This window comes from Bison bison, unplaced genomic scaffold, assembly GCF_000754665.1.
Source record: "Bison bison bison isolate TAMUID 2011002044 unplaced genomic scaffold, Bison_UMD1.0 scf7180017864383, whole genome shotgun sequence".
Lineage (NCBI taxonomy): Eukaryota > Metazoa > Chordata > Mammalia > Artiodactyla > Bovidae > Bison > Bison bison.
The window spans coordinates 328480-340811 of NW_011494955.1; the positions used below are offsets into that span (position 1 = coordinate 328480).

Below are 12332 nucleotides of genomic sequence, written 5' to 3' on the forward strand. Positions count from 1 at the left end.
TAATAGTAACTAATTACAATGTCCTTCTGCGAGCTTGTTGAGGGTGCAGGGGCAGCTCCCCTCATCCCTGTTGCACCTTCCCTTTGTCTAGGATGCCCTCAGCTCATCCTGTCTCGTCCTTTCCCCATTTCTTACTCCTCAGCTCTGGACATCTTGCTACATCACCTTCTAAACGTGTCTCCCCTCACTGGCCTGCTGAGGCTGCTAACTGGGTCTCATGCATTGGAAACTCCTAAGCCAAGCCCAGAGGAGGATGTGCCAAAGCTGTTGATGATCGTTACACAGTTGGCCTTCAAATCAGTAACAGCAGCTACCATTTCATGAAACCCTCCAAGGGCCTACCTGGGCTTTTACAACACCCCAGCCCCATTAAGCAAGTGACCAACTTTTAACACAGATCCACGCTGGGAGAGGCTAAGAATCTGCAGAAGGGAGCACCTGGGAACCAAACCCTGTTCTTTCATGCCTTTTATACCAAAGAGGGCTTCACATAGCTACAATCTTTTCCTCAAATGTGCCCAAGAGTGTCTCATCCAGAAGTCACTGCACTTGCTACCTGCCTGCCAGGTGATGTCTTTCCTAACATCTCTGCTTCTCCTTCCCCATCCAGCTCTCAGGTCAGATGTCATCTAGGAGCTATCTTCCCACCCAGTTCTAAACTAGTATTGCCCAGCCATGCTTCCCCATTCCTGTATCTTCCCCATATATATACTCTATATTGTTTCATTTTTCTTCATACCATTGATTGCCACCTTTAAGTATCTGGCTCATTAATTTCTCTCTCCACCCTCTCTAGAACAGCACTGCTCAGTGGAACATTCTTTGGTGAAGGGAATATTCCAGATCTGCACTGTCCAATGTAGTAGCCATTAGCTGCAAGTGACCAGTGAACATTTGAAAGGCCAGCACAACTAAGGAACTGAACTGGTAAGTTTGTTTTAGTAGGTTTACATTTACTCAGCAACACAGGCTAGTAGCTTCTCTGGAATGAGTATAAGCCCAGTGAGACAGGGGCCTTTCCACCCTGTTTATCATGGTGACCCTTCCCTATAACAGGACTTGGCATTTTGGCAGGTTTGTTCAGGAAGTATTTGTTGACACAGCAGAGCTTCTAAGTGCTTTGATGAACAGTGCACCAAGACATTGGGCCTTTCAAAGGCTTATGCTTGCCCATATTTCAAATTTCAGGAAATCTCATTGGTACTGAAATTGTGTCCATCTGTAAGTTATCATGGGAAGACAGCCGCTGCTGCAAAGTTCCCATCTTTTACTTGGGAGCCTAAGCAGGTCATGGGATAAGAGGACCTTGGTTTAAACCCCCACCTGCTTCTTCCCAGACAAGCCAGGTCAGGGACTTGCCTTCATGCTCCCACAGGATGAATGGGGCTGTGGAGTTTCTCTGGGGCTGCTGGCTGGAATAATTATAGGACTTAAGAAAGGGACTTCATGCACTTCTAGCCTTTTAACCCCTCAAAAGAAGTCAGTGTTTTTACATACTTAAGTCTTACATGGCCCTCTAACATAACCTTCTCCAAACAGAGCCTGCTCATTCCTTACCAATTTATTCTTAGGTTCCATTTCAAAAAAGTATCAATAACAAAGTCTTTCCTCTATGTTGAAGTGGTTATTTCTGCTTTAAGCCACAAGTATTAAGTTTCTGTATTTTATACTCTGTTGTAAGTGCTCAACTCTATTTCAGAGGATACTTTTTTTTTTAAACACGTTATCTAAAAATAGATAAAATAGGTGTTCATTATTACAAGCTACAGATATTTTCTCCTTTTCATATTTTTCTCATTTTGTGCTTTAGTGAGAACAATGCTATGTATAGGTTGCAGAAAGAACCTGTTAACAAAGCACCTAGTGTTCTGTCATTGAGTAGCTCATGTTCTGTGGAAACCTATCTTTTAATAGGAAGCTAGAAAATATTCACTGCCTGGGTTAATACAGAGATACAACTAATTATCTACTTTGTTCTTAAGAAAAAGTTGGTTTTAACATTTCTCTTGGGCCAACTTTACACTTTTCCAGAAATCTTTCCATCTTATTGTTTGTTCGTTCCTGTACTTAACAAATACTTACTGAGCACCTATGCTATGTCAGGAGCTGGTGACACAGCATGAAGATGACAGTCTTCCATTTTATGAGCATAGTTACTGGCAGGACCTCTGAAAGTGGAAGGTCACCCTCCCACCCAATTTCCTTCTCTGGAGACAATCACATCCTATAGTTTCTATATTCTCCCATTGGTAACAATTGGTATATTAATACCTGGTGTATGTTTGCATGTATATTTTTAAGTGGGAAAAAAAGACATTGGTATCCTGTATGTCTGTACACCTTTATATACGTTAAGGTGGACTTCCCTGCTGGCTCAGATGGTGAATCTGCCTGCGATGCAGGAGACCCAGGTTTGATCCCTGGGTTGGCAAGATCCCCTGTAGAAGGGAATGGCTACCCTCTCCAGTATTCTTGGCTGGAGAATTCCATGGACAGAGGAGCCTGGCAGGCTACAGTCCATGGGTTGCAGTCGGACAGGAGTGACTAACACTTTCACTTCACACGTTCACGTTATCTATGTTAAAAGGTATATATTTGTAAGAAACAAATATCTCTTGGTGATTGTTTCATATCAGTACATAAAGCTGGCTTATTCTTCATTCTTTGGCCATACCACATGGCAAGGGGATCTTAGTTCCCCAACCAGGGACTGAACCCACACCCCTTGCAATGGAAGAGCTGAGTCTTAACCACTGGACCATCAGGGAAGTCCCTAGCAGGCTTATTCTTTGACAGTTGTTTAAAACACTATAATGGGAACATGTATTGCTGAATATCTACATAGTTTCTTTTCTCTGTATAGGTTTTTAACTTGCCACCTATTTATTCTTATCTATCCAGAAAATGGGCTCTTTTTTTCTTCTTCATTTCTGACTTACTACTGCTTTTATCTTATTTTTCCTCAGGACTCTTAGTTTTTTTTCTCCTCAAAAAAAGGTTTGAGTCCAATGCTTAGTTCATTTACTTTCCTTCTTTTTCAGTTAATAGTTTAAGCACTTCGGGTCTTGAAATTACTCTGGAGACTGTACCTAGACGCTAGGGAAAGTGGTCCTCAGAATATAGGATTAAGGTTACATGGGTCCTAGAGAGCAAATGGATGGTAACAGAGAACATGAAGTATTCTTGAATAAAGACTGCACAGTATGTGACCACACCGTGATAGGCTGGATTCCTGCCAAAACATGTTTGATAGCCATTCAAGGTTATAGACTTTTGACCTTGTCCCCAGGAATGTGACCACTTCAAAGTTCTTTGTAGCACTATTTTAAGATTTATTTTATCATCCTCTTGGAGCCTGGCCTAGTCTTCAGACTCTCCTGTTTGAAGATTTCCTCATCTCTTGTAATTTTTCCAACTGTTTATTCACTCAACGGTTTCCTGAGCTGTAACGTCAGTTATTTCCTAGCAACTGGGGACATGTGAAGGAAACTGAAATAAGGATGCCGGGCTCACTCGTGCTACTTAACATTTGTTCTAGATGTTCAGATAAGATAATAGAATCCAAATTGGAGAAACAGAACCTGTTTTACTATATATTCATACAGTTGACCCTTCACATCTGTCTATACTTCACAATTTTATTGTATTTTTTTAAAGTAGCATGGAGGGCTTCACGAATGGCCTGTTATCCTTGCACAGGGGCCATGCTAATCCTGTGTTGTTCCAATTTTAGTGTGCATGCTGCCGAAGCAAGCGCTGTACTGCACCATTTTATATAAAGGACTTGAGCATCTAGATTTTGGTATCTGTAGGAGTCCTAAAACAATCCCCCATGGATATCAAGGGATAGCTGTCCTAATGTGATCAAGGTTTTAGAGTTTGTCTTTCTTATGACAATCTGGTGTAAAAACAGAATGAGACATTTCATTTGTACTATTCAGTGTGGGTCTCTTCAGTCTGTTTTTTCTGTTCTGTCAAACAAGGGGAGAGCTAAGCTGAATGATCTGCCTGCACAGATTACATTGAGAATCTGCTCTCATATGAGTCCTCTGATGCTGAACACAATGAGGACTCCTACTGAAGGGCTTCTGGTCAGTGGGTTCTGTGACTCCTCATGCCTAACATTGATTACATTCTCAGACACTCTTCAATATCTACTTCTATGATATTGAAAACAGCTGTTTATGAAACCTCTCCGCAGCAACTATTTCCCTGTGATTTCAGAGTTCTCAGATACAATGATTTGATGTAAGAACTTTTCCAAACGGAATACAACTGGAATTTTTTGTCTAGTATGAATTCTCTCAAATCAGGCTATAAGCATTTCCTGCTATGATTCCTGGGATTTCTTCCGTTTGAGTTCTCATATTGAAAAACACATGATGAAAAGGACTTCCTCCATTTGAGGTTTTTCCATGTGAGTCTCCTCTGTAAGCTGAGCTAAAACTAGGTTTTCTCACACTAAACATATTTACTCTTGTTCCTGAAAGAATTATCCTTTGTATAAAACGAATAATTTCCTACATCCCCCACATGTTGGTTTTATAGCCCATGTGAGTCCTCTCAGGCTACACAAAAAATCTTGAGAAGAATTTCCTTCTATTCCTCTCAACAATACAATCTTCTTGTACTAGCCTTTTTTTCCTACTAATGTCTATACTAATTTGAGTTGCCACATTCATATTTGCAGGGCTCTTTTGCTTAAATTCTTGACAAACCAAAAAAAATGTAACTGTCCTGCAAGCTTTCCTACAATCATGACCTTCAAAATAGTGTCTTTATTCCATTGCATTGTCCCTAATGTTTGAATCTATATAGATTATGTCTCAAGATATTCCACCCAAGCCACACATATGGTAGGTAATACTTTCTTGAAAGAACATTGAGTGAGAAGGCTTAAGATGTGAGTGCCATCAAATATTTCTCCACACTTATCTTCACAGCATCTTTTCAAATTAGTGCCTTCTTGAAGATTAATTCCATGTCTTAAGCATTTACCCAGGTTCCTTTCTACTTCAGCCACTGTCTGTGCTGCCATTTTTGCTGTCATGGAGAGCTAAGACACATGCAAACTGGGCTGTATTAGTGAGGCCTAGCTTTTGTTCAGTTCGTTCTCTGCCTTGAGGAGAGGCACAGCTACATTAGCGCTGGGAGAAAGGGACCACTGAAGGAGATATTCTCTTAACAGTAAGCAGGCCATTCCAAACACCTCAGACTCCCATGTTTTTATGCACTGCCTGGACCTCAGACAGGGGCATGCCACTGGCTTCACAGACCTTTACATGGGTGTTTCTAAGTCGCCTCCTATTCATACTCCATTAATAGAACCAGTCAGGACATGGTACAGTTGCAAAAATATGTGAATTTAGGTGGAAGCTATTAGGTAGTTCTTTGTATGATTCACCTGTTTGCTTAAAATTATTTCAACATAAAAAGAAAAGCCAAAGAAACATATTTCCACCCTTCAAAAGTCTTGGCCTTTACCAGACTCCATGTCACTGACCAATGCCAAAAAGTCCAGAGTAGTGGCACCTCTGTTTTCAGTTCAGTCGCTCAGCTGTATCCGACTGCGACCCCATGGACTGCAGCACGCCGAGCTTCCCTGTCCATCACCAATTCCTGGAGCTTACTCAAACTCATGTCCATTGAATCGGTGATGCCATCCAACCATCTCATCTCTGTTACTGTATTTTAAAAATGAGATACTGATACATTTTAAAAGTGTGCATGAAAAATGCATATAAATACATACATTACAAAGAACAGTCACAAGAAATCCCTTGAAGCCTTCACCTGTGAGCAGTTCTTTGTAGCTTCCTTTCCTGTGCCCTCCTGGTCAGTTACTCAACTGGCCGCATTGGATCCACCTCACATAGAGAGGAGCCAGCTTCTCCCAGCCCTGTTGGTACTCTCTTGGGGGCAGATATTAACCACCTCTTCCCTATCTGCTACTACCGCAGCCCCCCGCCTGCTGGCATCTGTGCCCTTCTGTCCTCAGAGAGCTGTAAAAAGCACAGCAGACACCTACTCAAGGAAGATCAAACCCCCCTGACAGTGGAGGCCCCAAACTTAACTCACCTATCAGTACACCTCAGTTACTTCCTTCCAGCCTAATAGGTGACTTTCCATTCCCAGAATGTGCCACCCTTGCCCCATTCTCAGGGTAACCCCCAGTGGCGTTTCTGCACCAGGAAACGAAGCTCTTCGCTTCTATTCTTGCCCGTCACTGCCGACTTTCTGTTCTATAGGCATTGGCTTAAAATCTTCGCCCTGCAGTGTCCCCTGACGCCACCTCTAGAGTAATTCCCTGTTGCTCCCTGCTTTACACCATGTTCTTTTTCTTCTCTGTCCATACCACTAGTTAACTGGCCTTTACCCAGTTAGATCTGTGTAGCGTGTTGGTAGAAGGTGCTCCTCTGTTAGACGGAGGAGTCTACAATCAAAGGGATTACACTAGGTCTTTGGCTTACTACCAAGTACATACTTTCTCTTTTGTATATTGCATAGGACACAAGGGGCCTTCTACAAATATTTCTAAGGTCAGGGGGAGACAGTGGAGAAAAAACATCACATAAAGGATTCTTTGTGACGAAGCATAAACATGTTAGGCACCTATCACCCCAGGCCTAGCTTGTAACACAGGATCTTTTGTTCTAGGACACCACCCCTGAAAAGCCAGCCTTTCTGACGTGCAGAACCATAAGTGCCCAATGACCCCCATGGCAGCTAGATTCAGGAAACTGCTAGATCATCCAGAGATGCATGGCTGGAAGGTCGTCATCACCAAAGATGCAGGCCAGGTACAGATTTCACAGCTGGACACTGTGAAAGTTCCAGGTAGTTCCAGAGCCACTTGCATTAAAGCACAGAGAACAAAGGGGAACACAAGAAGTTCTCCTTACAAAGCCAGCACACTCTGATACAGAAGTGTCCAAAAATAACAAGCATAAAGAAAACCATCCACCTCCCCAATATAATTTATGAACACTGATGCAGAAATCCTAAAAGTTAATAGACATCAGGATATTACAACAGGGGCACATCTATAATTATGTCACTGTTAACTGTTCAAATCAGAAAATCTCCATGATCACCTTGGAGGGCTTTGGAGGGGGAAAATTGGGGCTCTTACTAATTTTCACTTACTAGAAAGGGTGAGATGACTGTTCCTTTATCCAGATAAAAAGTGATACGAATCAAAGCAGAATCCAGAAACTTTCCCTTTTAAGTTAGAGACCAGATACTTAAAATCATCACATTCTCAGCCCAGTGTTTTGGAAGCAGTAGCTGTGAGGAATGTAATTACCTCCTCACCTACCTTGAATGCAAAAGAAATAAAATAATAATACTTTATACTTGCCAATAATATGACTCCGTACTAAGAAAATTAATGATAACCTAAGAAAACTGTTACAAATAAGAATTTAGCAGCAGGATAGGTTCATCTGCAGCAACTACGCAGGACTGCAAGGGAGGAGTAACCTGAGCAGATAAGATAGCAATGGAGGGAATGCCTAACCGCACGTGGAAAGCCTGCCCCTTGTACACCTGAGCCGGAAGGTGACAGACCAGTTCTGATCAAATTTCTGAATGAAGTTAAATGTAATATACATCCTAACAGCATTTTCTCAATGAATCCTGACAAGCTGATGGTAGGTATTCATCTGGTTGAGAACAAATAATAGGTTTTTTTAATTAAAAAAAAAAAGAGGGCCTACCGTTTATCCAAGATTGTTATAAAGCTACAGTAAGTACAGTAATACGGTGTTTACTAAGATACCGACAGAGATCAAGGCACCATAAGGGGCCAAGAAGGCCTGCATGCAACAAACAGTGACTATGAGAGGATATAGATGGTGTTCCAATAATCAGAAAACGGCATTGAAAAAACTTGTGCCCCACACCAATTACACAAGGAACCCAGTACACGAAACAACTAAACAAAACCCAAAAGTACCAGAATAAAGTATTTGTACAATCTGCCCATGGATGGCATGAAACCTAGATTAGGAATAAAGACAGATCTGAAAGAAAAAAATCTGAAATCATAAAACTTTATGGAGACTAAATAAAGGTAGGAGATAGATATTGGACTGTTAACCTGCAGTGTTACTATCCATAATATATAGTAGGGTCCTCCCCACCACCACACACAAAAGACAAACCAACAGAGGAAAAAAAAAGGAAAATAGAAAAACTCACAAAAGCAAAAGTACAAATAATCTGTAAACTTAGAAACCAAACTGAATATATCTTTTCCTATCAGATCTGTAAACCTTAAAAACAGGACTATAAGTCACCATCTATCTTACGCAGCTATATGTATTTTAAAGGAACTTAAGACAACAACTTGTTGGTACCAAATTTTTTCACTTACATCTTGGTTGATTCTACATTCTATTTCTAGAAATGCTATCTACACAAAAAACCCAACTTGATTGTGCAAAAAACTGTATGCAAGGATTTTTTTTTTTTTGCAACCACTTGAATGTCCATCAAGAGAAAAAAGTAAAAGTCAAGTCTACACTGCATGTGTGAATGAATGATGCAAATCTGTTTCCACTGAGTATGGTCACCCCCCCCCAAAACATAAACTTACATAAAATCTGGCCAAAGCCACACACCAGTTACCGGAGATTACAAAAGGGAAGGGCAATAGACCATGAGTGAAGCAGGGTGAGGACGCCCCTACTGCCAACCTGGCACCAGCAAGAGGTTCCCATTCAGCCAAGCAGTGCCCCCCTGACTGAAGCCAAGGAAAATGCAGAGCTTGATTCAGCATGTTTGCAGCTACTCCTCACAACACCCCACTAGGGGTTTTCCCCATCCACCTCCTTTGCTAAGACACTAGTTCCTGCCTAACCAGGACTCCCACACCAGGACTCCCATGTGCCTGGTTCTCACCTGAAAAGGTGTCTTGAGGAATTCCTCTCTCCACCGACCACAGCTCTTCCTCTTCCTCTAACTGAGATACCACATCTGGCTTGGAAAGCTGATGTTCTGCCCAAGGGAAAAGAGACAGTGCTTGGGGGTCTGTGTTCGGGAGAAAGTACTTTCCTGCTGTAGCAATTCTGTCCCTGTGTTCTCCCTGGTAGAAACGGCTTCTGGTCTAGGGCAGTGTTGCTAACTTCACCCATCCCCTTTGCCATCTGCTTCCTTTTCTGGGTTCTCTTGACTGTAAAGGAGGTAGTGGGACTTGGTTCTGGTCAGTAAAACACTAAGGGAAGTTTGTCAGCTGGGGGCTTATTGCATTTTTGTTTGTTTGTAAAGTGTGCCAGCTATAGAAAGAGAACTAGTCAGGGCTGCCCTGGCTTTACTTTCTGCCTTAAACTTGGATGGACATAATGCTTGGCATCAGTCAGGCCCATGCTAACCTAAGAATGACAACTTCACGCTAACCATGCAGAGATGGAAGGGAGCAAGGCCTTTGATGATACACCTGAGCTGTCAGACACTGACACCACGTTCTGGAATTCTTGTTACAAAAATAGTAAGCATCCATCAGCAGTTGGAAACATCCCTGATAGGCCCACATCCCTGGTATTGAACACCTCTGAGGGGTGGACTAGGTAAAGTTTCAAAAGTTATTTGTAAAGTTGCCCTTTCCCTCAGGCTCCAGGGCCTTGACCCTTGAACTCAGATCCCTGCAGACTGAGCCAAAGCAGACACACACTTCAAAGGCACCACATTCGGGCTGCAAAGCACAAATCTTTATTGACACAGAGGCCATCCTTACCCACTGAGACCAGGTTCCTGTAGTTCTCCAGCATCACCTCCCTGTACAGGGACTTCTGTTCGAGGTCCAGCTTTCCCCACTCATCTGGGGTAAAACCCAAGGCCACATCTTCAAAGGTCACTGGTTCCTAAAACCCACAGGTGCCTGTTCAGCTAGGGCCTGTTGTCACCCATGCTGACAGGAGGAGGAGGAGGAGGGTGACTGACCACATGTAGGCACAATTAACAAGGTGACTCGAGCATTCCAGATATCTCATCACGAGTTCCTGAATTTGAAACAGCAAACCCAAGCTTGATCCCATCAGGTCACAGCAAGTAGGACAACCCATGAGGTCAGAAAACATTGTTCATTCTCTGAAAACCTTTCCACTTCTTAGTAACCTGAGGATTCCAACAGTGATATCAGGTGTATCCTTTCTCCTACGGAATTCCGTGAGCTAAATCACCACACTTCAGCCTTTAGCCTCCATCCACTGGCTATTCTGCTGCTACCTTCACCTATCAGGGCTTCATGCCCATCTCGCGCTTCACCCAGTGACTAAGCTTTAATTACAAAGTACTACTGAAAGCTAAGTGAAGCCTGATTTCTGCTTACACCTGCCAATGGCTTTCCCCGCTCCGTTTAAAAGATAAATTAGAATCCCCCGGGATTTGTCCTCTATTTGCTCCCTTGGAAAGCTAAGCAACTTGCTATCCCTCTGCCCACTAGGGTCTCTCCTCCTACAGTCCCCCACCCCTTACCTAGATGCAAGGGGGCCTGGAGGCACCCCAGGGAACGCGTGTGCCTGCATCACCCCTCCACCCCCGCTCCCAAATCCAGCGGTAGACTCTGAAATTTATCAAGAAACCTCTACTCACACGGAACCAATCCGTCGGAAGCCCGGAGGCCATAACTTCCTCTTCCTCAACGAGTCCCGTGGGAGTAGGCAGAGTCCTAAGAAGGTCGAATTTGGGAGGTGGAAGGGGCGTGAGGGTTAGATCAAGGCCCCCGCCCCCTCGGCCCAATCTACAGGAAATGACAGATCTAACTCCAACCTCGGAAAATGCTCTAAAAAGTCGTCTCCACCTGTTCTCAAACACCCAGAGGGGCAATTTCCCAACCTCCTCACCCAGATGGAGTCGGCGCCTTACCCAGCCCGCAAGCGCCCGGATGGGGTTGCCCCGCCTCGCGCCCCTATGGGCCCCGAGTCCCCGATTCACTGCCCTAAAGGCCCCACGGCGGAAGGACGGCAGACGAGGCTGGCTCTGGGCTCCTGCGATTGGCGGGGTAGGGGCCGCAACTGGGTGCTCCCCGCGGAGCAGCCCTGGAACACAGCCCCCGACGGGCGCAGGTTTCGCGCCACACTCACCCTGCGCGCGCGCGCCACACAATGGCGCCTGTCAGCCCCCGGCGAACTGCGTCAGTGCGTCCATTTGGACTACGACTCCCAGAAACCCCCGCGGCGCGGCGCACCCCACGTTGTGGGCGGCGGAGATCTTGGCGGCCAACTCGGGGCGGTAGGCGAAGCCCCGGGCGCGGAAAGAGTGCCCTTGGTGATCCCGCTGGACAGGAGGAGGCCTTCGAGGGGCAAGTCGGTCCGCTGGTGGGTCCCAGCACCTGCATGGGCGGCGACGCAGGCTGAGAGGGAGGCTCGCCAAGCCTCGAGGGCTGCAACGCGTGGGACGAATGGGAAATGGAGAAAGGGAAGGCATGGGAGGGGCAGGGCCGGAAGTGCTGAGGGGCGGGGCGAGCTTCTCACACCAAACATAGAGAGAAGAGGGGCGGGCCGGAAGTGCCTTGAGGCAGCGGTAAAGTTGGTCCCCTTAGGCTCAGCAGTCAAGAGTTGGCCTGCAGTGCAAAAGATACAGAAGACGCGAGTTCGATCCCTCGGTCGGCAAAATCGCCTGGCGCGGGAAATGGCAGCTCACTTCAGTATTCTTGCCTGAAAAATTCCATGGACAGAGGAGCCTGATGGACTTCAGGCCAAAGGTTCCCATACAGCTGAGCACAAAGTCCTGCTAAGTTTCGGGGAAGAGGATACTATGTGTGTGTTCACACCTAAGGGAGAGGAAAAGGGGTCGGGTTGGGCCGGTGGGACGTGTTCAGAAAGCGGGACTGAAATCCTCCCGAGCTCCTGGGAGGAAAAGAGGTAAAGGGCCTGCCGTGAATTGTGCGGGTGTTAGTCGCTCATCGTGTCCAGCTCTTTGCGACCCCATGGACGGTAGCCCGCCAGGCTCCTCTGTCCGTGGGATTTCCCAGAGAAGAATACCGGAATGGGTTGCCATTGCCTTCTCCAGGGTATCATCCCGACCCAGAGATGGAATCCGGGTAGATTCTTTAAGGTTTGAGCCACCAGGGAAATGTGCAGAGGGTGAGGCTACATGTCCTGCAGGCCCAGGGAGGGGAATGGGGTCAGGACTAACTATCTACTCAAGTTGTGAAGAGAAGGGCAGAGCAAGTGGAACCCAGGCAGCAGAGTGGAGGGAGGATTGTCCACGGGTAAATCAGAGCTGGACGGAGGTTAAAGCAATGGAAGTAGATTTTGTTCAATAAACTTGTAACGGGGGAAGCGGGAGACTCCAGTGTAGAACAGCTCATTTCTGAATACAACTAGAGT

At 45.2% G+C, this 12332-nt stretch overlaps 1 protein-coding gene across 1 annotated transcript in view; it reads right to left on the reverse strand.

Moving 5' to 3' along the window:
- Positions 1 to 11953, reverse strand: part of ZNF274 (zinc finger protein 274) — a 23916-nt gene extending 11963 nt beyond the window's left edge. Inside the window, exons 1-4 of the mRNA XM_010857632.1 lie at positions 11085 to 11953; positions 10594 to 10669; positions 9737 to 9863; positions 8905 to 9000 (exon numbers count right to left, since the gene is read on the reverse strand). Of these exons, the coding sequence (XP_010855934.1) occupies positions 8905 to 9000; positions 9737 to 9863; positions 10594 to 10669; positions 11085 to 11338 (553 nt within the window). The 5' untranslated portion in view covers positions 11339 to 11953. The remainder of the gene's footprint in view (positions 1 to 8904; positions 9001 to 9736; positions 9864 to 10593; positions 10670 to 11084) is intronic.
- Positions 11954 to 12332: the final 379 nt, after the last annotated feature.